This window comes from Lonchura striata, chromosome 30 (assembly GCF_050655825.1).
Source record: "Lonchura striata isolate lonStrDom1 chromosome 30, ASM5065582v1, whole genome shotgun sequence".
In the NCBI taxonomy this organism is placed as follows: Eukaryota; Metazoa; Chordata; class Aves; order Passeriformes; family Estrildidae; genus Lonchura; species Lonchura striata.
In genome coordinates, this window is record NC_140732.1 from 8,714,082 (window position 1) to 8,737,894 (window position 23,813).

The 23,813-nt window shown below is 69.9% G+C and overlaps 4 protein-coding genes across 22 annotated transcripts in view; 1 reads left to right on the forward strand and 3 right to left on the reverse strand.

Annotated features, from left to right (window-relative positions):
- Positions 1 to 6,995: 6,995 nt before the first annotated feature.
- C30H19orf53 (chromosome 30 C19orf53 homolog) lies at positions 6,996 to 7,723 on the reverse strand. The gene is made up of 3 exons (XM_021550217.3): positions 7,573 to 7,723; positions 7,310 to 7,365; positions 6,996 to 7,231 (listed from the first exon to the last, which is right to left on the reverse strand). Exons 1-3 carry the CDS (start codon positions 7,667 to 7,669, stop codon positions 7,097 to 7,099), a joined length of 288 nt encoding a protein of 95 aa, XP_021405892.3. The 5' UTR covers positions 7,670 to 7,723; the 3' UTR covers positions 6,996 to 7,096.
- A 772-nt stretch (positions 7,724 to 8,495) lies between these two features.
- On the reverse strand, positions 8,496 to 11,122 carry MRI1 (methylthioribose-1-phosphate isomerase 1). The gene is made up of 6 exons (XM_077787706.2): positions 10,883 to 11,122; positions 10,315 to 10,556; positions 9,887 to 10,059; positions 9,260 to 9,436; positions 8,859 to 9,083; positions 8,496 to 8,721 (listed from the first exon to the last, which is right to left on the reverse strand). Exons 1-6 carry the CDS (start codon positions 11,012 to 11,014, stop codon positions 8,591 to 8,593), a joined length of 1,080 nt encoding a protein of 359 aa, XP_077643832.1. The 5' UTR covers positions 11,015 to 11,122; the 3' UTR covers positions 8,496 to 8,590.
- A 365-nt stretch (positions 11,123 to 11,487) lies between these two features.
- YJU2B (YJU2 splicing factor homolog B) lies at positions 11,488 to 16,083 on the reverse strand. Of its 19 annotated transcripts, none has more exons than XM_085563333.1 (11): positions 15,592 to 15,683; positions 15,333 to 15,398; positions 14,987 to 15,057; positions 14,735 to 14,788; positions 14,191 to 14,273; positions 14,049 to 14,104; positions 13,628 to 13,688; positions 13,404 to 13,546; positions 12,858 to 13,030; positions 12,062 to 12,200; positions 11,488 to 11,981 (listed from the first exon to the last, which is right to left on the reverse strand). In XM_085563333.1, the coding sequence occupies exons 3-11, from the start codon at positions 14,987 to 14,989 to the stop codon at positions 11,629 to 11,631; spliced, it is 1,065 nt and encodes a 354-aa protein (XP_085419459.1). In that variant the 5' UTR covers positions 14,990 to 15,057; positions 15,333 to 15,398; positions 15,592 to 15,683; the 3' UTR covers positions 11,488 to 11,628. The 19 variants fall into 19 exon arrangements, with proteins under 19 accessions (XP_085419459.1, XP_085419451.1, XP_085419460.1 ...); XM_085563325.1 differs by having other exon boundaries at positions 14,987 to 15,062; XM_085563334.1 differs by having other exon boundaries at positions 15,333 to 15,403.
- A 1,887-nt stretch (positions 16,084 to 17,970) lies between these two features.
- The window catches only part of CACNA1A (calcium voltage-gated channel subunit alpha1 A), a 33,705-nt gene continuing 27,862 nt past the window's right edge, over positions 17,971 to 23,813 (forward strand). The window contains exons 1-3 of the mRNA XM_085563392.1: positions 17,971 to 19,349; positions 22,270 to 22,376; positions 22,810 to 22,949. Coding sequence (XP_085419518.1) covers positions 19,064 to 19,349; positions 22,270 to 22,376; positions 22,810 to 22,949 — 533 coding nt within the window. The 5' untranslated portion in view covers positions 17,971 to 19,063. The remainder of the gene's footprint in view (positions 19,350 to 22,269; positions 22,377 to 22,809; positions 22,950 to 23,813) is intronic.

The following is a 23,813-nucleotide window of genomic DNA, read 5'->3' on the forward strand; positions in this document are numbered from 1 at the left end:
CCGAGCCCTGGGCCACAGCGAGCCCACGGGCAGCCCGCGGCGAGCCCACGGGGCCGCCACGGCCACCCCGGCACCCAGCAGGGCCACCGCGGGACTCACGGCGAGCCAGCACGGCCGCCGTGGCCACCGGTGACAAACACACCCGGCACGGCCACCACGGTCCCACACTGTGGCCACCGTGGGGCCCGCAGGGACCTGAGATGGCCACCGGCTCCCTGCGGTGAGGCTGTGAGTGTGAACACGCGTGTGCAGGTGTGCACAGGTGTGCAGGGCCGCGTGCGGGCACACGCGTGTGCTGCGTGCTGGCACGGACACGTGACGTGGCCAGAATTCCGTGTCCCGTGTCCCCCGTGTCCCGTGTCCCCGGTGCCACGTCCCCGTTCCGTGCTCCCCATTCCGTGCCCGTCCCTGGCGGGGCTGGGGGCCCTCGGGAGGCTGGGGTGGGGGGGGGATCCCGTGTTTAAAATTAGCAGCTGGCGAAGGTGGGGGGGGTGTTGCTCTGTCCCAGATGTGCAACCGCTGCCAGATGTGGGGCGGCACCAGGAAGGGCCTGGGGGGCACTGGGGGGCATGGGGGTGCCCGTTCTGGCGCACCTCTGGGAGGGTGTGGGGCAGTCTGTGGGGCGGGGGGCTAGGGTGGGCTGTGGGGCAGGCCCGGGGGCGTGCCCCCCCGTGGGGCAGGGCCGTGGGGCAGGGCCGCGGGGTGTGGGGCAGGGCTGGCGCCGCGGCAGCGGTGACGCGTTGTGGTTTCGCTACTTCCGATATAAAACTCTGTTTAATGTCTGTGTGTGCAGCATCGCCATGGTGACCCCCAGCACCCCCCCAGCCCGGCCCCGCCAGGGCCCGCGGCGCCCCACGGCCACGGGGCACCCGGGCATCGCTGTGGGGCACACGGTCCCTGTGCCATGGGGCACCGAACCCCCTTTCTGTGGGGCACTGATCCCCCCTGCCATGGGGCACGTGGGGCACTGATTCCCCTCCCCATGGGGCACAAAGCCCCCTCGCTGTGGAGCATGAAGCCCTGTCCCCATGGGGCACTGATCCCCCTCGCCGTGGGGCACTGATCCCCCTCCCCATGGGGCACAAGGGCCTTGAAGCCCCCCCGCCATGGGGCACTGATCCCCCTCCCCATGGGGCATTTGGGGCTTGAAGCCCCCTAGCCGTGGGGCACTGATCCCCCTTCCCGTGGGGCATGTGGGGCACAAAGCCCCTCGCCATGGGGCACAGGGGACACTGATCCCCCTCCCCATGGGGCATGGGGGCACTGATCGCCCTTGCTGTGGGGCACATGGGGCACGAAGCCCCTCGCCATGAGCCACGAAGCCCCTCGCCGTGGGGCACTGATTCCCCTCGCCGTGGGGCACATGGGGCACTGATTCCCCTCGCCGTGGGGCACGAATCCCCTCGCCGTGGGGCACGGGGGGCACGAAGCCCCTCGCCGTGGGGCACGGGGGGCACGAAGCCCCTCGCCGTGGGGCACGAATCCCCTCGCCGTGGGGCACGAATCCCCTCGCCGTGGGGCACATGGGGCACTGATTCCCCTCGCCGTGGGGCACTGGGACCCCTCGCCGTGGGGCACGAATCCCCTCGCCGTGGGGCACGAAGCCCCTCGCCGTGGGGCACGGGGGGCACGAAGCCCCTCGCCGTGGGGCACGAATCCCCTCGCCGTGGGGCACGAATCCCCTCGCCGTGGGGCACGAAGCCCCTCGCCGTGGGGCACATGGGGCACTGATTCCCCTCGCCGTGGGGCACTGGGACCCCTCGCCGTGGGGCACGAATCCCCTCGCCGTGGGGCACGAAGCCCCTCGCCGTGGGGCACATGGGGCACTGATTCCCCTCGCCGTGGGGCACTGGGACCCCTCGCCGTGGGGCACGAAGCCCCTCGCCGGGGGGCACGTGCCTCGCCGCCGCCGCCCCTCTTTGCCCGCCCGCTCGGTGCCGGCGCCGCCGCGGAGCCGTGCGGGGATCCGGGGCGGGTGCGGGTTGGGCGGGGGGGGGTGCGGGCTCGGGGCGGTCCCGGGGCGGTCCCGGGGCGGGCGGAGGCGATCCCGGTCCCTCCCCCCCCCTCCCTTCCCCTCCGCCGCCGCGGCCTCGTCGCTCCCGGGGCGGAGCGAAACGTTTAAAAGCGTTTCCCTTCTTGGAGTAAAAGTCAGAGACTTGGGGAGCCCCCGGGAGCCCCCGGAGCCCCCTCCCCCGGCCCGGCCTCCCCTCCCGCCCCCCCGGAGCCCCCCGGGACCCCCGGCCGCCGCTGCCGGTGAGTAACGGCCCCGCGGGACCCTGGAAGGTTCCGGGGCGGCGGGAGAGGGGCCGCGGCCGTGGCCTCGTGCCCGGCCGGGATGGCGGGAAGGGCCGCGGGGTCCCGCCGGCTCCCGCCGGACCGCTCCGCGCTCCCCGGGGCGGCGGCGCCCCGCCGCGGCCGCCGACGGCCCGAGGGTTGGGCAGGGGGTGCGGGGGTCCCGGGGTGGGCTCCGGGGGGCTCCGGGCCCGGCGGCGGGGCGGGGGCCGGGGGGGCCGGGGGGGCGGTGGCGCCGGGCGGTGATTCATCCTTTCCCCCCGGCGCCGACGGGCGCGGACGGGGCGGCCCCTTCCCGCCCCCGCCCCCGCTTGGCCCGAGCGACGCCGGAGCCGCCCCGGCCTGGGAACCCCGAAATCCCGGACACCCCCACCCCCCACCCACCCCCAACCCGGCATGGGAACCCCCAAACCCGCAGATCCCTCCCCCACCCCCCCCCACGAACCCCAGAGCTCAGCCCGCGCCCCCCCCGGCCCCCCAAAGCCCCTCCGCTCTGGGATGTCCAAGTCCCACCTGTGACATCCCCAAATTCCAGACCCCTCCCGCTCTGGGACCCCCAAAACCCTACAGACCCCCCCCACCCCCCCTCCGGGCCTAGAACCCCCCAAATCCGCTCGGGGTCGGCTCTCCCCTCCGGGGCTGGACCCCCCCGGTCCCGCGGACCCACCGGAGCCCCCAGACCCGCCGCGCTCCAGCCTTGGGACCCCCCAAAACCCACGGCAGCACCCCCGGCCTCATCCCTTTGGCCTTGGGACCACCAAGACGCAGAGCCCCCCGCCCCCACCGCGCACCCCTCAGCCCCCCAAGCCACATGGGCGCCCCAAAGCGCCCCCCCACATCAGCCCCCCAACCCACGGCCCCCCAGAACCCTCCGCCGCCCCATCCCAGCCCCGTTCCTGCATTCCGCAGGCGTCGGGCGGCGCCGCTGCCTTTTCCCACTCCCGTTTTGGGGACGAAGGTGGGAATTTTGGCACCGGGCTCGCCCGCCCCCCCCGCCGGGGCCGCCCCCGCCCGGGGCCGCGGGAGCCGGTCGGGGCGGCCGGGCCGGCACCGCCCTGGCGCCGGGGGGGCTCCGGGAGGGGCCCCCAAAACCGGAGGGGGCTCCCCAAAAAAACCGGGGGAGACACTCCGGAACCCGGGGGGGGGGTCCGCAAATCCCGGCCCCCCACCCCCCAAACGCGAGGCCACCCCCCGCCCCACACTTGGGGGGCGGCGGGCTGTGCCCACGGTGCCCACGGGGCTGGCGGCACCCGGGGCCGTGTCTGCCGCAGCCGCCGTGACCCCTGGGCGGGGACCCCTGGTCTGGGCACCCCCGGACCCCCCGAGCCCTCCCGGAGCCCTCCCGGCCTCGTGTCGGTGCCGCCACCTCCGGTACCGAGGACGGCTGAGCCCCGCTGGCACCGGGGGTGGCCGCCGCCGTCGCGACTGTCGCGACTCCCCCGGGACCGGGGCGCCCCTCAAAGCCTCCCCGAGTCCCCCCGGGGCCCCCGGCCCCGTGTCGGTGCCGCCGCCGCTGTTTACCCCCATTTTTTGGGCCGGTTCCACCCGATTCCCTTTGAAGTCGCCCCGTTGTCGTGACGACGCTGATGTCACGACCGGGCGGGGCCTCGTGGGTCCCACATGGCGCCTGCAGAGCCCCGGGGACACCGGGGACACCGGCGCGGCCACCAGCCCCGGAGCCGCCGCGGCCACCGGCGGCGGGGACCGCGGGGCCGGGACAGGCACCGCGGGGGCCCCGACACGGGGCACGGCCGCGCCGGTGGCACCGCGGGTCCCGGCTCCGGGGACACCCAGGGGTCCTGGGGAGCCCACCCCGCCCTGGGGACAGCGAGGGGACACCGGGGACGTGGCACGGCCGGGGACGCGTTTCACAGCCCGGGCTGGTGGCGGTGCTGGGAGTGGGGACAGCCACCAGCGCCGCGTCCCCAGCCCTGTCCCAGGGTGGATGTCCCCAACCCTGTCCCTCTGCCGTGTCCCCAACCCTGTCCCGGCACCAATGTCCCCAACCCTGTCCCTCTGCCGTGTCCCAGCCCTATCCCAGCCCTGTCCCTCTGCCGTGTCCCCAACCCTGTCCCTCTGCCGTGTCCCCAACCCTGTCCCGGCACCAATGTCCCCAACCCTGTCCCTCTGCGGTGTCCCAGCCCTATCCCAGCCCTGTCCCTCTGCCGTGTCCCCAACCCTGTCCCGGCACCAATGTCCCCAGCCCTGTCCCTCTGCCGTGTCCCAGCCCTGTCCCGGCACCAATGTCCCCAACCCTGTCCCTCTGCCGTGTCCCAGCCCTGTCCCAGTCCTGTCCCTCTGCCGTGTCCCCAACTCCGTGTCCCAGTCCTGTCCCTCTGCCGTGTCCCCAACTCCGTGTCCCAGTGCTGTCCCAGTGCCACCGTCCATCCTGTGTCCCCACAGTGTCCCCATCCCATCTCCACACAGACTCCCCTACCCTGGAACCCCCCCAAAACCAACTGGAGCTCCCCAAAACCACCTGGAGACCCCCCTGGATCCCCCCAGAATGCCTGAATACCCCCAAAACCACCTGGAATGCCACCCTGGACTCCCCAGAACCCACCTGGAGACCCCCCAGGGGTGACCCTGCAGGGTGACCCCCTCCCACCGACCTCTCCCCGCTCCCACAGGTGGCACCGGGCTCCGGCCTCGACGCTGAGACGGCGCCGTGGGAGCACCGGGACCGGCACCGGGGTGTCCGACCCCCCCCCCACCGGGGTGTCCGACCCCCCCACGGGGGTGCCGGACCCCCCCCCGCCGCTGCTGCCCGCCGGGGTTCCTGGCGATGGGATTTTTTACCGTTTTTGCCCAAAATCACATTGCCAGGGATTTCCAACGGGCCCCAGCCCCCGCCACCGTGCCAGGGGAGGGGGTTCAGGGGGTCCTGGAGACTTTGGGGGGGCGGGGGGTGGTTTTGGGGTGCTGGGGGGTTTTGGGGGCCGGGGGGGCAGGGCTTAGCCCACCTGTGAACAGAGTCCAGCCGCGCCGTGTTCACAGTGGCTAAGTTCCGCCTCCCGCCCCCCTCGCCCGCACCGAGGGGCCCCCCCAAAACTTTGGGGCTCTCCCGACCCTTAGAAGCCCCTCCTTGGGATCTCCCTCAACACCCGAATTCCCCCAAAACCCCCCCCCCGGCATGCTGGACCCCCACGGGGACCCCGGGACCGGACCCCCAGCCCTGGGGGCGCCCCCAGGACCCCCGGGCGCCGCCCCCGGTGCCCGCTGAGCTGATTTGCAGTTGCTTTGGATAAACTGGCTCAGTTCAGCAGGAACAGGGGTCGGGCCCCCGCACCCCGAGACCCCCACGGGGGTCCCCGATTCCCGCTGAGCCCTCCAGCACCCCCGCCCCCTCCGCTGCCGCGGGTCCCTCACTCCCCCCGAGCCCACCGGGACCCCGAAACCCCCGAGGGATCACCCAGGAATTGGGGCTGGGGGGGAAGCAGGGCTGGGGGGGGTCGCGGAGGTTTTTGGGGTGTTGTGGGGGGGCCGTGGGGCGTTCCCCGTTTCCCAGCCGGTCTCCCCCCGGTCCCGGGCGAGCCCCGGCGGCTCCGGGTGAGTCACGGGAGGGCTCGGGGGGGTCGGGGGGCCCCGCCCAGCGCGGGGCCCCGGGGGGGGCTCGGCCCCAGCCCCTCCCCCACCGTTCCCTGTTTGTTTCCCAAAATAAACCCGGCGGCGCCGATTCCAGGGAATTTCCCTGACGTCATTGGGGGCGGGGCTCGCCCGGCCACGCCCCCGAGGCCACGCCCACGGGGGAGGGGGGGCGCGTGTTCTCCCCCCGGAGGGGGCGTGGCGCCTTCCAGCGCTGGCCACGCCCGCGCCGCGCTCCCATTGGCTGCCGCGGCTCCCTCCGCTGTCAATCAGCGCGGGGCGGGGCGAGCTGCCACTCAATCTGAAGGTGACCAATCAGCGCGGGGCGGGGCGGGGTCACGGGGAGAGGCGGGGCTTTGCGGTCCATTCATAAAGTTGTGGCGGGGCGGGAAACGGGGAAGGGCCGGGATCCCCCCGAAACTCCGGGAACGCACCGAGAACCCCCCGGGATCCCCCCGAAGCCCCGGAACGCACCGAGACGCCCCCCAAAACCCTGGGAACGCACCGAGACCCCCCCGAAATCCCCCCAAAGTACCGGGAACGCACCGAGACCCCCCCCCCAAAATCCCTGGATCCCCCCGTGAACGCCCCGAAGCCCCGGGAACGCACCGAGACCCCCTCGGGATCCCCCCAACGCCCCGGGAACACATCGGGACCCTCCGCCAGCGCTCCAGGAGACACCGGAATCCCCCCGGGACCCCCGAGAAAGCACCGAGATCCCTCTGAGAGCACCCCCAGACCCACCGGGACCCCCACGAACATTCGGAGGGCACGCCCAGACCCACGGGGACCCCCGAGACCTCCCCAGGGATACCGACCCTCCCCAGGAGTCTCTCAAGGCCCCACAGAATCCCCAGGACCCCTTGAAGACACCGCCCCCCCCCAGTGGATGCCCCTGGGGGTCAGCGCGACCTCCTTGGGCACCCAGAGACCCTCGAGACCCCCGGGGACCCTTTACCCACCCCCGCAGACACGGACGCCGCTCCCCAAAACCCTTCCCGGGGGTACCAGGACCCCCCCGCAATCTCGGGGCTTCCCCGATGTTCACTCCCCCTCTCCACCCGTCCCCTGCAGGAGCCCCCCAGGCCCTCTGCGACCCCCAAAAACCAGACAGCGGGTGCGGGCAGGACAGGAAAGGCTTTTATTGAAGGCAGCGCGGGCCGGCCCCGAGCCGCGCGGAGCTCCGCGGGCTCGGGGGTCGCTCCCGGCCGGGCGGGGCTCAGCCTCGGCCCTTCTTGGCTCCGTCCTTGGCGGGCGCCGGTGCCTTGACCAGGCTCAGCTTCTTGGGGAGCGCGACCTGCGCGCGCTGCGCCGCCTCCCGCTCGATCCGCATGCGGATCCCGACCTCCAGGCGCTGCCGGGGAACCGGGAGCGCTCAGGGGGCCGCAGGGCAGAGCCCCGGACCCCCCCGAGCTGCCCCTGCCCTGCTCACCTTCTTCAGCCGCTGCTGCTGCACCACGCGGAGCTTCTTGGGGGCGATGCTGCGGCCTGGGGAGAGCGGGGCGGGCTGAGACCCCGACCTGGCAGCCCCCGGCTCCGCCACGAGGGCACCGGAGAGCCGCGGGACATCCACGGGACCCCCCCGGATCGGAGCCCCCCTTGCAACCCCAGCCCTGAGCCCGCCCCTCGCCCCCGCCGCGGAGACACCCCCGGGCCCGCCGGAGCCCCGCTCCCCCGCCCCGGCGGCCGCCGCACCTCCCTTCCGCGGGCCTCGAGCCCCCCGGGCCGCCGCCGCCGCCGCCTTGGGCCGCTCGGGCCGCTTGGCCGCCGCCTTGGGCCGCCCCTGCGCCATGGCGGCCACGGGGCACGGCGGGAAAGGGCGGCGGCGGCGCCCCGGTGCATCCCGGCGGCCTTTGCGGCCTGAGCGCCCCGGTGCATCCCGGCGGACATTGCGGCAAATGCCTCGGTATATCCCGGCGGACATTGCGGCAAATGCCTCGGTATATCCCGGCAGGCTCTGCGGCAAATGCCCCGGTATATCCCGGCGGACATTGCCGCAATTGCCCCGGTATATCCCGGCAGCCATTGCGGCAAATGCCCCGGTATATCCCGGCAGACATTGCGGGAAATGCCTCGGTATATCCCGGCAGGCCTTACGGCAAATGCCTCGGTATATCCCGGCGGACATTGCCGCAATTGCCCCGGTATATTCCGGTAGTCCTTGCGGGATCTGCCCCGGTATATCCCGGCAGGCCTTGCGGCGAATGCCCCGGTAAATCCCGGCAGGCTCTGCGGCAGAATGCCCCGGTATATCCCGGCAGTCCTTGCGGCGAATGCCCCGGTAAATCCCGGCAGGCTCTGCGGCAGAATGCCCCGGTGTATCCCAGAAGCCTTTGCTGCCGCACAGGGCGTCACAGCGAGGCCCCAAAACCCCCGGGGGAAAAACGGGAGCACGGATCGTCCTTCGTACCCCTCGGTGCCCTCTGGTGCTCCTCCAGTGTCCCCCAACCCCCAGAATCTCCCGACGGTGTGCCCCGGTGTATCCCGTCAGCCTTTGCTGCCGCAGAGGGCTATAGGATACACCGATGCATTTGCCGCAAAGGATCTCGGGATATACCGGGGCGCTTCTGCCGCAAAGGATTCCGGGATTTACCGAGGCTTTATTGCAGCAAAGAATGTCGAGATTTACCGAGGCTTTATTGCCGCAAAGTCCGCCGGGATTTCCCGGGGCGCCCCCGCCGCCATGGCCGCGGGCTGCACCGGGCGGGAGCCGTCAGCGCTCCCCGCGCTCCGCCAGCTCCCCGCACACCTCCGAGGCGGCGAACAGGCCCCGCTCCGTGATGACGCCGCCCGTGATGAGCTCGTGCGGCGTCACGTCAAAGGCGGGGTTCCACACGTCGACCTCTGCAGAATTCGGGGAGGGGGACGAAGGGGCACGCGGGGTCAGGGGGCTCTGACGGCGACCCCGGCCCCCCTGCCCGGTCAGGGAGCCGCCCCGGCGCCCGGCTCGCCCCGCACCGCCTCCCACGCGCGGCACCCACCGGGCTCAGCCAGGAGCACGCCCCCGAGCTGGGTGAGCTCCGTGCCCGGCCGCTCTTCGATGGGGATCAGGCCGCCCGAGGCCAGCGTGGGGTCGCAGGTGCTGCTCGGGGCGGCCACGTAGAAGGGGATGCCCAGGTGCCGCGCGGCCAGCGCCAGCTGGAAGGTGCCGATCTTGTTGGCCACGTCGCCGTTGGCTGCCACGCGGTCGGCGCCCACCACCACGGCTGGGGACGGAGGAGGGTCAGGGCTGTCCCGTGTCATCTGTCCCCCTTCAGGCCCGTGCGTCAGTCCGCGTCCTATCCCACGGCACCTGTCCCTTCCCTGTGCCCCTTTTCATCGTCTCCACTCTGTCACCCACCCCACGTCCCCACCCATGTCCCCGCCGTGTCCCCGGTCTCACCGTGCACCCCGTGCAGCCTCATGGCCGCGGCGGCGGCGCTGTCGGCGATGAGGGTGACAGGGACGCCGTCGTGGCGCAGCTCCAGCGCCGACAGCCGTGAGCCCTGGTTGTAGGGCCGGGTCTCGGTGCAGAACACCCGGGACAGGGCCCCGCGCTGGTGCAGGGCCCGCACCACGCCTGGGGACACCGGGGACACCTCAGGGACCCCGGCACAGCAAGGCCACAAAAGCCCCGGGGGGAAAACGGGGGCAGAGAGCCCCCCTGAACCCCTTGGTGCCCCCCCGGTGCTTTTCCAGTGTCCCCCAGCCCCCAGAATCTCCTGGGCCCTCCCACATTGCTCCCCAGTGCCCACCAGTGCCCCTCAATTCCCCCAGTGCCCCCCCAGTTCCCCTCTTTGACCCCCCAGTGCCCACCAGCGCCCCTCAGTTCTCCCAGTGCTCCCCCAGTTCCCCTCTTTGACCCCCCAGTGCCCACCAGTGCCCCTCAGTTCCCCCAATGCCCCACCAGTGCCCCTCAGTTCTCCCAGTGCTCCCCCAGTTCCCCTCTTTGACCCCCCAGTGCCCACCAGTGCCCCTCAGTTCCCCCAATGCCCCACCAGTGCCCCCAGTGCCCCCCGGTGCCCCGTACCCAGCGCGGTGCCGTAGCCCGCCGTGGCCAGGGTCCCGGTGTTGCAGTGGGTCAGGAGGGTGACAGGGCCCCCCCTTGGGAGCCCCCCCAGGATGGCGTCAGCCCCGTGGGCCCCGATGCTCCGGTTGTCCCTGCGGTCCTTCTCCAGCAGCCCCTCGATGTACTCGATGATGCTGGGCAGGAGGAGACAGGGGTGGCCCCCCAAATCCTGACCCCGAACCCACCCTAAATCCACCCCAAATCCTGACCCCGAACCCACCCCAAATCCTGACCCTGAACCCACCCTAAACCCACCCCAAATCCTGACCCCAATCCCACCCCAAAGCGACCCCAGGACCCCAAACCCCCCCAAAAACCCCAAATCCCCACCTGGGACCCCAAAACTCCCCCCAGGAACCACCCGAGACCCCCCCCCCCAGCACCGTCACCTCTCCCGCAGCTCTTCTGGGGTGACCCCGGGGGTCTCCACCCTCTGGCGGACCCAGCCCCGCAGCCGCTCGGCCTCGCGGCCCAGGTTGGCGGCCGTGGGGCGGGCGCTGAGCAGGAACCCCAATTTCTGCCCCACGAACTCCTCCAGCGCCCCCAGATCCTCCTGGGGTCCCGCGCCCCCCGCCAGCTCCACGGCCAGGCTGAGGCAGCCCAGCAGGGCGATGGCCGGAGCCCCCCGCACCTGGGGGCACAGAACAGCCCTGAGACCCCCACGAGAGGGCTGGGGGGTCCCCAAAACACGGCGGGGCACCCTGGGGGGGCACAGAACAACCCTGAGACCCCCACGAGAGGACTGGGGGGTCCCCAAAACCCGGGGGGGCACAGAACAATCCTGAGACGCCCCTGAGAGGATTCTGGGGGGGGGGCTTGTGTCAGGATTGGGGTGGGGGGCTCAAGGGGTATTTGGGGGACTCAGGACCGGGGGGGGGGGCGCTCAGGGGTATTTGGGGGGTTCGGGGGGGCCTCAGGGGTATTTGGGGGGGATATCGGGGGGGGGTCTCCCCTCACCTCCATGTCGCGGATGGCCGCCCAGGCCCGCTGCACGTCCCCCACCCGCTCGTAGCGGAGCTGCCCCGGCAGCAGCCGCTGGTTCAGCACCTCCAGGGAACCGCGCCGGTAGCGCAGCGACTCGAGCGCCATCGCGACAGAGCCACGGGATGGAGCCACGCGATAAAAAACAGGGCAGAGCCACGGGACAGCGCGACGGATCCACGGGACAGATCCACGGGAAAGCGCGGCAGAACCACGGGACAGATCCACGGGACAGATCCACGGGAAAGCGCGGCAGAACCACGGGAAAGCGCGGCAGAACCACGGGACAGATCCACGGGACAGCGCGGCAGATCCACGGGACAGATCCACGGCACAGATCCACGGGAAAGCGCGGCAGAACCACGGGAAAGCGCGGCAGAACCACGGGACAGATCCACGGGAAAGCGCGGCAGAACCACGCGCAGAGCCCCGCCCCTTTCCGGGCCCCGCCCCTTTCCGGGCCCGCCCCTTTCCGGGGCCCGCCCCTTTCCGGGCCCCGCCCCCTCCCGGGCCCCGCCCCTCCCGGGCCCCGCCCCTCCCGGGCCCCGCCCCGGCGGGAGAACGCGCGGGCACCGCGGGGATCCATCGGAGCTTTTTAATTTTGGGGATGCAAATTACAGAGGGGTGGGGGTCTCGGGTGGGTGTCATGGGAAGGGGCTCGGGACCCCCCCCCCGCATCACCCCCCCCGGTTTTGGGGGTCCCGACCCGCCCCAAACCCCGCTCAGGGGCTCTCGGAACCGGAGTCCGAATAGTCGGCGACGAGGGACGGGCCGGGGGGGTCCCGGGGGGCGGCACCGGGGGGGTCCCGGGGAGCCCCCCCAGCCTGGGGGACGGCACCGGGCAGCTCCGCTCTGCTCTCGGGGGTCTCCCGCGGTACCGGCTGCGCCCCCTCCTCCGCCGCCTTCCTCCGCACGATGCCGAGCCCGGCGGGGGTCGGGGGGGGTCCCGGGGCTGCCCTCGGTGGCCGTGGCGACCCCAGCCCCATTTTCTGGAGCGCCGCCCCGGCCGTTCGGGGGCTGAACCAGGGGCGCTGGGAGATCTCGGAGCGCTTCAGCCGCTGCTTCTCCTCGTAGGCTGGGGGGGGACAGAACCGGGAGGGGTCAGCAGGGCTCGGGGACCCCCAAAAAGCCACCCCGGGACCCCTCCCCACGCACAATCAGGGGCGCGGAGGGTGAGCAGGGCGGCGAGGCGCCGGTCCTCCTCTTCCTCGCGGAGCAGAGGGATGCTGAGCCCGGCCTTCGCCTGCAGCGCCGCCGCCTCCTCTTCCTCCTCCTTCAGCGTCTTCTTCTCCTCCTGGGGGGGCGAAATGGGGCTGGGGGCGAGGGGCGGAGACCCCCGGGGGTGCCCGAGACTCCCGGCAGGGCAGGAAGCGCTTGCTGGGCTTTTTTTGAGGTTTTTTGGGGTGTTCTGGAGTGCCCAAGGGGGATTGAGGGAGCGTTCTTAGGGTATTTACGGGAGGGTTTAGGGGAGGGTTTTTAGGGGATTTACGGGAGGGAATTTTATGGGGTTTTAGGGGATTTAAGGGTAGGTAGTTTTTTAGAGTATTTAGGGGAGGTTTTTAGGGGATTTAGGGTTTTTTTTTTTAGGGGATTTCATGGGGGGGTTAGGGGATTTAAAGGGGGATTTAGGGGAGAGTTTTAGGGGATTTAGGGGGTGATTTAAGCAGTTTAGGGGGGATTTAGGGGAGGTTTTTAGAGGTTTTAAGGGGTATCTTAGGCAATTTCCAAGAGGGGTTTTAGAGGATTTTGGGGGGGATTTTTAGGGGATGTTAGGGCTGTTTTAGTGGATTTTGGGGGGGATTTTTTAGGGGATTCAGAGTCTGTTTTAAGCGATTTAAGGGGGGATTTTGGGAAGGGTTTCTAGGGGATTCAGGGGCTGTTTCAGGGGGATTCCAGGGGGGATTTTTAGAGGATTCTGGGGCTGTTTCGGGGCCCCGCAGCCCCCACTGACCCGGAAGCGCCGGCGCAGGCGGCTGTTGAGGCTGAAGTCGTCCTTCCAGGCGTGCTGCGCCTGCTGCAGCCGCGCCAGCGTGGGGGCGGCGCGCTCCAGCACCCCCCGGTCCGACACGCCGTGCTCCAGGCGGAACATCGCGTCCATCGCCAGGCGCTCCCGCTGCTCCGGGGCTGCAGCAGGGACACCGGGGAGATGGGGGGACTGGGGAGACTGACTGGGACATACTGGGAAGAACTGGGATCACCGTGACCCTGACCCTGGCAGGGGTCCCTGGGCCATACTGGGACTCACTGGTGGGCAGCACCTGGCCGCTGTCCCCTTGTCCTCATGCCAGGAATGGGACACTGGGAGGCACTGGGCCATACTGGGACTCACCGGTGGGCAGCACCTGGCCACTGTCCCCTTGTCCTCATGCCAGGAATGGGACACTGGGAGGCACTGGGCCATACTGGGACTCACTGGTGGGCAGCACCTGGCCACTGTCCCCTTGTCCTCATGCCAGGAATGGGACACTGGGAGGCACTGGGCCATACTGGGACTCACCGGTGGGCAGCACCTGGCCGCTGTCCTCGGGCTCCCAGCGCTCCTCCTTGCGCCGGGCACCGCTGACGATGACGTAGTCGCAGTTCCCAGGGTCCGTCTGCAGCTCGATGTAGTTGACGCACAGGTGACACTTCATCCTGAACCTGGGGGCGCCACGCGGCTCAGGGGGGTCCCCGAAACGTCCCCCAGGTGTGCACACAGGTCAGGGAGGTGCCGGGACTCACCTGTACACGGGCGTGGTGTAGTAGCTCCCCACCTTCTTCTTCTCAGCATTGTACCTGACACCTGTGGGGGCATGAGGGGGGTAAAGCGGCCCCCACCACGCATTTGGGGATCCCACAAAAACTCAAAATCACCCCAAAACCAACCCAAACCCACTGAGAGATTGATGGGATGGAAAATCCCAGAACAGGAACCCAAAAACCCTGAAACTGCCCCAAAGCCAACCCGAAATCCATTGGCAAATCAATAGGATGGAAAAATCCCAAAACTGGATCTCAAAAAAACCCCCAAAATCACCCCGAAACCAATCCCAAATCCACTGAGACATCAATGGGAACGAAAATCCCAAAACTGGACCCCCAAAACCCCTTTGGGGCCCCTCCAAACTCCCCACAGAAGGATTTGGGGGGGGGTGGGACTCACCCATCCCGATGTGGTTCTGGCAGCCATCGCACCAGATGTTGAAGGGCATCTCGAACCTGGGGGGGTTTTGGGGGTCAGGAGGGTTTGGGGGCACAAGGGGACATTTCTGGGGTGTTCCCAGGACATCCTGGGGTGTCCTCACCTGATGACGAGGATGCCCTGGGAGAGCTTGCGGGCGCGCTCGCGCAGGGGGTGGCTGTGGTGGTATTTGTTGAGGGAGCCATGCTGGGGGGCAGGGGGGAGAAAGGGGGGGTCAGGGAAGGGGGTGGGACCCCCAAAATACACACACACACACACACAGCACCCCAAAATCCACACAAACCCTTCCCAGCCCCCCAGAATCCACACACACACAGCCGGCACCCCAAAAAATCCCGAAGCTTCATTTCCAGCCCCCTCAAAAATCCCAGAACTACATTCTGGCCCCTCAAAATCCACACCAACACCCCCAAAATCCAGTTCTGGCCCCCCAAAATACACACACACACACACACACATACACACACACACATATAGCCCCCCTAGAATTCCCAAAATCCAGTTCTGCCCCCCGCCAAAATCCACACAGAGACTCGTGGCCCCCCCAGAATTCCATTTTCAGCCCCCCAAAACCCATCAAACACACCCAAAACCCCCTGAAACCCCCCCAAGACCTCCCCAGGACCTCCCAAAGCCCCCCAGCCCACCTTGGCAGGGTCGAAGTCAGGCGGGTAGTACTTGTTGGTGCCCTTGCGCTCACCCTGGGGAGAGAAATTGGGGGGTGACCTTGGGGTCACCTCATTGTGACCCCTCTGTGACCCCTCAGTGTGACCTCAGTGTGACCCTCGTGTGAACCCACAGTGTGACCCCGATGTGACCCCTCTATGACCCCTCTGTGACCCCAGGGTGACCCCAGGGTGACCCCAGGGTGACGTCCCAGTGGCTCCGCCCCCACTCACCATGGCCGAGGGTCTCTGGAGGTCACTGGGGAGCCCCCGGGCCCAACTGGGAGGCGTGAACGGTCACTGGTCTGTACTGGGAGAGAGGCACCGGTCACTGGTCTGTACTGGGATGGGGGCAGCACTCACTGGTCTGTACTGGGAGAGAGGCACCGGTCACTGGTCTGTACTGGGAGAGAGGCACCGGTCACTGGTCTGTACTGGGATGGGGGCAGCACTCACTGGTCTGTACTGGGAGAGAGGCACCGGTCACTGGTCTGTACTGGGATGGGGGCAGCACTCACTGGTCTGTACTGGGAGAGAGGCACCGGTCACTGGTCTATACTGGGATGGGGGCAGCACTCACTGGTCTGTACTGGGAGAGAGGCACCGGTCAGTGGTCTGTACTGGGATGGGGGCAGCACTCACTGGTCTGTACTGGGAGAGGTCCCCGCGCAGTTTGGAGTCTCCGGGCTGTAACCGGGCTGTCACCGCGCTGGTACCGAACCGTACAGGGCTGTTACCGGTCTTTTCCCGGTCCTTACCGGGCTCTCCCGGGATGTGCCGTTACCGGGCCGTTACCCGGTTGTTACCCAGCTGTTTCCCGGCTGTTTCCCGGTCCTTACCGGGCTCTCCCGGGGTCCCCCCGGCCCCACCGACCGGTTCCGGCTGCGCTCCTCAGGCTCCGCCCCTTCCTCTCCGTTACCGCGAGCTGATTGGCCCAGACACGGCGAGGGGGCGGAGCCCTTCCCGGCGGCCCCGCCCCTCCGGCGGCGTTCGCGACACCTGGCGGCGCCGCAGCGCGGTGACTTACGGCAGCCCATAGCAACGGGAGCTCCATAGCAACGGGGGGCCGCAGCGACGTGTTTCCATAGCAACGGGGCACATTGCGGCGGGGGCTCCATGGCAACGGGGAGCACGGCAACGGGGAGCATGGCAACGGGGTCCATGGCAACGGGGAGCATGGCAACGGGGTCCCTGGCAACGGGGTCCATGGCAACGGGGAGCATGGCAACGGGGAGCATGGCAACGGGGTCCCTGGCAACGGGGTCCATGGCAACGGGATCCATGGCAACGGGGTCCCTGGCAACGGGGTCCCTAGCAACAGGGACCATGGCAACGGGATCCCTGGCAACGGGGACCATGGCAACAGGGTCCTTAGCAACTGGGACCATGGCAACGGGGCGCATAGCAACGGGGTCCCTGGCAACGGGGTCCCTGGCAACGGGGACCATGGCAACAGGGACCATGGCAACGGGGTCCCTGGCAACGGGGTGTCCCATAGCCATGGGCTCCATGGCAACGCCGTTCAGAGCGTCCGTCTCCATAGCAACGGGCCCCAAACCGACAGGGGGCTCATGGCAACGGGGTCCATAGCAACGGGATTCCATAGCAACGGGATTCCATAGCAACCGACTGCTGCCCTAACCCGCACCCCCCCCCCCCCCCCACGGCTCCACGTCATCATCCCTGTCCCCATGGGGGTGGCACTGTCCCCATCCCTGTCCCCGTCCCTGTCCCCATGTCCCCATGGGGGTGGCACTGTCCCCATCCCTGTCCCCATCATCCTGTGTCCCCAAAGACTGGCAGACCCCCATGTTCCCCTCCATGTCCCCTCCATGTCCTCTCCATGTCCCCTTCCATGTCCTCTCCGTGTCCCCTCCGTGTCCCCGTGTCCAGCCCAGGCTGTGCCCGCGTGCCCAGGTGTCCTGCAGGGTGGCAGCTGGACGTGGCCGTGGGGACACGGCGGTGGCACCGGGCACACGGCGGTGGCACCGGGGACACGGCGGTGACAGCGTGGTGGCTCATTAGCGCGTCCCCGCGAGGAGGCGGTGGCCACCTGCAGGGGCTGATCAGAGGCCACCCTGGTGGCCACCGTGGTGACACCTGCCAGGGCTGCGGGGATGGTGGCAGGCGTGTGGCAGGGCTGGGGGCACCGGGTGATGGGGACAGGGGTGGGAACACTGCCACCCCCATGGGGACAGGGGTGGGGACACTGCCACCCCCATGGGGACAGGGGTGGGGACACTGCCACCCTCTTGGGGACAGGGATGGGGACACTGCCACCCTCTTGGGGACAGGGATGGGGACACTGCCACCCCCATGGGGACACGGGGACAGGGATGGGGACACAGGGTGATGGGGACACTGCCACCCCCATGGGGACAAGGATGGGGACAGTGCCACCCCCATGGGGACACCAACACCGCCCGGCTGGGAGAAAGGGCTGAGCCCGAAATTTGGGGACCTGGAGGTGCTGGGGACACCAGTGACAGCCGGGGTCACACGGGTGCGGGGCCGTGCCCAGGTGTGCCCAGGTGTGTTGCCATGCCCAGGTGCGGTGCCATTCCCCGTTTCCAGGTCCCCATCGCTCCCGGGTGGCATCAGTCCCCCCTCTGGGGACAGCCGCTGTTTGGGGTCCTCCCGGCCCCGGGGGGGACCCGGCGGAGCTCGTGTCCCCCCCGTCCCCGCGGCCCCCCCGGCCGGGTGTCTCGGGGTCCCGGTGGCCCCGGGGGTGGCACCGGCCGGGCCACGTGCGGCGGCTGCGGGGACAAAAGCGACGCTGGGGACAAAAGGCCGTGACGTCAGCGGGGGCTGGGGGGCACCCGCTGACCCAGTTCGGACTTTTTTGGGGGGTCACGGGGTGGGGGGTGGAGGCACACAGTGGGGAGGGGGGATGGGACAGGGCCACTGTCCCCCAATGAGCTGGGGAGGGTGGCAGCGGGGTGACGGCGTGGGGAAACTGAGGCAGCGGTGGGGTAATTAAAGCGCGTTAAATAATTAAGGGGTCGTTAAAGGGAGGGGAGAGGAAGAGGGGGAAGTCCCAGGCATTGGGGAGGAGGGGGGGTCAGGAGGAGGAAGAGGAGAGAGAAGAGGAAGGTCCCGAGCACTCTGGGGGGGTGAAGGGGCAGGAGGAGGAGGAGGAGGAGGAGGAAGAGGAGGAGGAGGAGGAGGAGGAGGAGGAGGAGGAGGAGGAGGAGGAGGAGGAAGGTCCCGGGTATCGGTGGGGTGGGGGGGAAGGAGAGCGGGAGGAGGAGGAGCAGCAGCAGCAGCAGCAGCAGCAGCGCGAGCTCTGCCGCAGCCCGGCCCGATGGGCCCCGCCACCCCGCTGCTGCCGGGGGGCTGACGGCGACCCCCGCCCGGCCCCGCCGCCCCCGGGGGGGGCACCACCTCCCCCCCTCCAAAGCGCCTTCCCCTTTTTTTTTTTTTTAATTTTTTAAATATTTTTTTTTCCCCCTATCCTTTGGATTTTGTCGCCGTTTTGGGGGATTTTTGAGGAGGGGGATTTTTTTTTTACCTTTTTCTCCCCACCAACCTGTCACTGATGCTCCGGGCCGGGGGCGCCGGGATGCGCTGAGAGACCCCCGGGTTTTTCCGCTCCTCTTCCTCTCCTCTCCCCCAGCCATCCCCCCCCCCCCCCCCCCCACCGCCCCAAATTACCGCAACCCCCTCCCGGGGGGGGGGCAACGCGAACCGCAGCGCCGGGACCCCCGCTCCGGGGCACCGCGAGCCGCGCCGAAGGGACCCCCCCACACCGGGGGCACCGGGAACCGCAGCGAGGGGCTCGGGACCCCCCCCCCCCGCCCGGCGGAACCGGGACACCGCGAGCTGCAGCGCCAGGACCCCCGCAACCCCCTCCGGGGCACCGGGACCCCCCCGCGCCGGGAGCCGCAGCGTCGGAGACCCCCTTGACACCGGGGGGGAGCCCCCCCCCCGCACCGGTTTGCGGGGGGGGCACCGCAAGAGAGGAGCCCCCCGCATCCTCCGGGACACCGCAGCGGAGAGACCCCCCCGCTCCTCGCTCCGGGGCACCGCGAGCCGCAGCTGAGAGACCCCCGCATCCCGCGGACCCCCCCGTTCCACCGGGGGTGTCTCCCCCCCCCGCCGCACCGGCTCGTGGGGGGGGCGCGCCGCAACCGGAGGATGCTCGGGATACCGGCGCCGCTGCCGCCGTCCGCCGCTTCCTGAGCGCCTCGCGCCCGGTCGGGACCGGACCCCGACCCCCCCCGAGGTTTTTTTTTGGGGGGGTGCCCATGGGATGTGATGAGCTCCTCGGCGGTGCCGGCCTCAGCAGCGTGACCCCCCCCGCCCGGCGGGATGGCTCGTTTCGGAGAGGAGGTGGCGGCCCGCTACGGGCCCGGCGGCGGCGGGAGCGGCCCCGGGGCGGCGGCGGGGGCCCGGGGAGCGGCGGGGGGGGGCCCGCGGCAGGGTCCCCCCGGGGCGCAGCGGCTCTACAAGCAGTCCATGGCCCAGCGCGCCCGCACCATGGCCCTGTACAACCCCATCCCGGTGCGGCAGAACTGCCTCACCGTCAACCGCTCGCTCTTCCTCTTCAGCGAGGACAACGTGGTGAGGAAATACGCCAAAAAGATCACCGAATGGCCATATCCTTTATTTGGGGGGGCCCCCCCGCGACCCTGCACCGGACACCCCTATTCCCACCTCTCCCTGGCATGAGGGGACCCGGTCTGGCGCCCCGTGCCCCCCCCATGATGGGACGGTGGGACGGGCACAAGGAGCCCGAGCCCAGCCCACAGCCCTGACCTCCGGCCCTCATTGGGGTCACCCTGTCCTGCACTGGGGCCCCCAGCCCCATTTTGGGGTCACCCTGTCCTGCACTGGGAGCCCCAGCCCCATTTTGGGGTCACCCTGTCCTGCACTGGGGCCCCCAGCCCCATTTTGGGGTCACCCTGTCCTGCACTGGGAGCCCCCAGCCCCATTTTGGGGTCACCCTGTCCTGCACTGGGGCCCCCAGCCCCATTTTGAGGTCACCCTGTCCTGCACTGGGGCCCCCAGCCCCATTTTGGGGTCACCCTGTCCTGCATGAGCTCTTCAGCCCCATATTGGGATCCCCGGCCCCATTTTGTGGTCACCCTGTCCTGTATTGGGACCGCCAGCCCCATTTTGGGGTCCCGACACTGTGGCTCCATCCCCTGACCTGCTCTGGGGTTCCCCTGACCTGCACGAGGGTCCCCCATGCCCTGACCTCCATCGAGGACCCCGTTTTCCTGCCCTGAGCTGGGGTCCCCATTCCGGTCGTGTGTCACCTCTGCGCGCCCGTATTGGGGTCACCATCCCTGTACTGGGTCACCGTGTCCTGCACTGGGGTCCCCAGCCCCACATCGGGGTCCCCATCCCGTGTCCCTCACTGGGGTCCCTGACCCCCTTTTCAGGGTCCCCATTCCCTGCCCTGCATGGGGGACCCCATTTCCCTCCCCATGACCCTGCTGCCCCCCCAGTCCCACCCCTGTCCCCAAACTGGGGGGTCCCGCTCATCCGGGGGTGGGAAATGGGGGCCCCATTGCAGCAGCACCTCCGGGTACCCCGTTTCTGGGGAGGATGTGTGAGCTGGCGTCCCCCCCTTCCCTCACCCCACATCCCTCCTGTCCCCCCATTTCCATCCCTCTGGGGTCCCCACAGAGACTTGGGGTGGCCCCAGATCCATCCCCTCCACCCAGCGGGGGTGTCTGGGTTTTTTTGGGGGCTATTTTGGGGTTTTTTGGGGCTATTTTGGGCTATCTGGGGCTATTTTGGGGAGGTGCAACTTCCCCCTGCTGCCCTTGGTGTTCCTCCGAGCCCCTTCCCCCTTTTTCTGCCCCCTAAAACACTCGGCCGGCAGCAGCGACCCAAAAAAGAGCTCCCAAAAGGACCCCCAAAACCATCCCAAAACAGCCACTGCCACCCCAAAACCACCCCCTGCCCCCTCTCCCGGCGGTCTGGGGGGGACCGACGAGGTTTTGGGGGTCTCTGCCTCCACCTCGAGCTTTTTGGGGGGTCCCCCCATCCGGGGGGGACTCTGGAGGCGCAGACACCCCCTCGGTGCCCCCCAAACGGCGGCGCGGGGGTCCCGAGGGTGCGGGCGGGGGTCGCGGCCGGTGCCGCAGCGGGGCCGGGGCGGTGACGGGAGCGCCGGTCCCCGCGCACCGGGGCGGGGGGGGTTCGCGGCGGGGCCGGGCAGGGGTCTGGGGGTGTCGGGGCGTTCCGGGGTGCTGGGGGGGGGGTGATGCATCGCCCCCCGCCCCCCACCCTGCGGGTCCCATCCTGCGGCACGCTGAGCCTCCCACGCCGGTCCCGGGGCGAGGGGGCGGCGGCGGCAGCCGGGGGTTGGTCCCCCAAAAATCCGTCCTGGGGGGAGTCCCGAGGCGGGGGGCATGGCGTGGGGGGGCGGGAGAACCCCCCGAGCTCGGTCTGGGGGCGCAGAGCCCCATGGCTGGGAGGTTGTGCCGTGCTGAGCCGTGCTGAGCCGTGCTGCATCGCCGCGCTCCGCTGCCCCGATTGCCGGGCCGGGCCGTGCCAGGAGCCGTGCCGGGCCGGAATCCGGCACCGGATGGCCGGGCCGCGCCAGGAGCCGGGCCGGATCCCGGCTCTGGGAGCTGTGCCATGCCGGGGAACCGTGCTGGATCCCCGGGCTGTGCCAAGGAGCGGTGCTGGGCCAGATCCCGGTACCGGGAGGCGTGATGGATCCCCGGGCTGTGCCAAGGAGCGGTGCTGGGCCAGATCCCGGTACCGGGAGCCGTGCTGGGTAACCGTGCCATGCCAGGGAGCCGCGCTGGCCCAGATAGAGGTGCCGGGAGACATATTGTACCGGGAAGCGGTGCCGGAGAACCGTGCCGTGCCAGGAAGCTGTGCCGGGCAGCAGCACCGGGTCTCTGTGCCAGGGCCGTGCCCGGTGCCCGTGCCAGCTGCCAGTGCTGTGCTGGATGGCCAGGACGGTGGGGCGGGGTGGCCGTTCCGGGTGGCCCCGTGGTGCCAGGCTGGATGACCGGTGCCACGCTGGACGCGGGCAGCTGTCCGGTGCCAGAGGGCCATGTTGGAGAGCAGCGGAGGCCGGAGATCCGGGTGTGATACCCGTGCCGTGCCAGGCTGGGCTCCCACAGCCCCCCCAGCCTCATCTTTGCACCCTCCAGTGCCACCACGGCCACGGGGTGGGGTGGCATGCGGGCACAGCGCCGTGGGGCAGGACACGGGCACGCGAGACGGGACACGGACACGTCCCGGCGAGCCGCGGGGGCGCCGCTGCCCGGTGCCCGCGGGCCCAGCGGGGCCGTGTCGGTCGCGGCGGGTCCCGCTGTCCCCGGGGCGCTTTGATCGCGCCGCGGAGCCGAGGCCGCGGCTGCCGCTTTGATGAGGGAATTAATTAACGAGCTGCAGAACACGCGGGGCGCCGACACCGGGGCACGGCGAGCGCCTCGGCCTCGCTTTGGGCACCCCGCGGCCGCACTCCTGCCTCAGTTTCCCCCACATCAGCGCGGCTTAGGGGTCCCCCAGCCCCGTTTGTTTTTTTTTCCTTGACTCGCCCTCCACTCCTTTTGAATACATGATTTTAGCCACCATCATCGCGAACTGCATCGTCCTGGCGCTGGAGCAGCACCTGCCTGACGAGGACAAGACCCCCATGTCGGAGCGGCTGGTGAGCTGAGGGCTCCTGGGGAGGGTCCCTGCCAGCCCTGGGGGCTCCTGCAAGACCCAGCGGAGGTGCCCGGCCACGCCACCAGCTTTGGTGGGGTCCCTGGGGGTTCTGCCGGGGGTCCCCGACCACCCTGGGGGTCCCATCGAGTGTCCCCAGCCCACCGCGGGGTCCCTGCCGTGTCCCTGCCCCGATGCCCGGCGTGGGGGGGTGGCCAGCCCGCACCTGGCCCACGCTGGCCACGATTCCCAGTTCCCCCCGGAGCCGCCGGCGTCCCAATTTCCTCCTTACTGGGAATCTGGGCCACGCCGCCTCCACCCGGGGCCACCTGGGGAGGGCTGGAGGGAGCCGGGGGCAGCGCTGACCCCCTCACCCCGCGGGGACGGGGGGCGTGCGGAGGTTTTTGTCATCCCCCGACCCCCGTCCCGCGCCGCAGGACGACACGGAGCCGTACTTCATCGGCATCTTCTGCTTCGAGGCGGGGATCAAGATCATCGCGCTGGGCTTCGCCTTCCACAAAGGCTCCTACCTGCGCAACGGCTGGAACGTCATGGACTTCGTGGTGGTGCTCACGGGGTGAGGGACACCGCGGGGACCCCGCGGGACACGCGGGGACGGCGGCGGTTTGGGGACGGGACCGCGCGCGGGTGTGGGACCCCGCCCTTCCCCACCCTTCCCTGCCCACATGTGTCCCACCCGTGTCCCACCCGTGCCCCACCCGCGTGTCCCACCCGTGTCCCACCGGTGTCCCACCCGCGTGTCCCACCCGTGTCCCACCGGTGTCCCACCCGTGTCCCACCCGTGCCCCACCCGCGTGTCCCACCCGTGTCCCACCCGTGCCCCACCCGCGTGTCCCACCCGTGTCCCACCGGTGTCCCACCCGCGTGTCCCACGTGCCCGTTGTCGCTGTCCCCGTGTCCCCCGTGGCGCTGTCACAACGCGTCCCCGCGGTGTCACTCAGCGCGCGGCGCTGCTGCCGCCAGCTCCCGGTAAACTCCCCCTCCCACACCTCCACCCCCTCCCGGATCCAAAATCCCCCCGGCCGTGGGACCACCACCCCAGAGACCCCCACCCCACCCCGTGACAAAGACCCCCTGGTCACAGCCCCGCCCCAGTGACAGAGAACCCCGTGTTTCCTCAGCGGGGAAACTGAGGCAGGAGTTTTTGGGAGCTCTTCTGGGGAGGGGGGGGCTCTGTCCCGTGTCATCCTCTGCCCCTCACCCCCCATCTCTGCGACCCCCACCCCCTGTTCCGGCATTGGGAGGTGGGCTAATTGGGGGTGAAGTAATTGGAGCATTAATTGGGGGTGGATCAATTGGGGGTGCATTAATTGCGGGTGGATCAGTTGGGGTGGTTGGGGGTGAGTGGCAGAGGTGGCTCAGTCGGGGTCACTGCGGCTTTTGGGGGTCACTGGGGGGGGGGGTGGCCCAGTCCTGACCC

What these genes read in the sequence shown, in the direction of transcription:
- C30H19orf53 (XM_021550217.3), bottom strand. Translation starts at nt 7,669, where the DNA reads ATGGCGCAGGGGCGGCCCAAGGCGGCGGCCAAGCGGCCCGAGCGGCCC. An exon ending in TCGAGGCCCGCGGAAGGGAG is followed by an intron (nt 7,366 to 7,572) that starts GTGCGGCGGCCG and finishes CGCTCTCCCCAG; the next exon opens with GCCGCAGCATCGCCCCCAAG. An exon ending in AGCAGCAGCGGCTGAAGAAG is followed by an intron (nt 7,232 to 7,309) that starts GTGAGCAGGGCA and finishes GTTCCCCGGCAG; the next exon opens with CGCCTGGAGGTCGGGATCCG.
- MRI1 (XM_077787706.2), bottom strand. Translation starts at nt 11,014, where the DNA reads ATGGCGCTCGAGTCGCTGCGCTACCGGCGCGGTTCCCTGGAGGTGCTG. An exon ending in GGGCTACGGCACCGCGCTGG is followed by an intron (nt 9,437 to 9,886) that starts GTACGGGGCACC and finishes CGGTGTCCCCAG; the next exon opens with GCGTGGTGCGGGCCCTGCAC. An exon ending in CGTGCTCCTGGCTGAGCCCG is followed by an intron (nt 8,722 to 8,858) that starts GTGGGTGCCGCG and finishes CGAATTCTGCAG; the next exon opens with AGGTCGACGTGTGGAACCCC.
- YJU2B (XM_085563335.1), bottom strand. An exon ending in CAGGGCATCCTCGTCATCAG is followed by an intron (nt 14,105 to 14,190) that starts GTGAGGACACCC and finishes AAACCCCCCCAG; the next exon opens with GTTCGAGATGCCCTTCAACA. An exon ending in CCAGAACCACATCGGGATGG is followed by an intron (nt 13,689 to 14,048) that starts GTGAGTCCCACC and finishes ATGCCCCCACAG; the next exon opens with GTGTCAGGTACAATGCTGAG.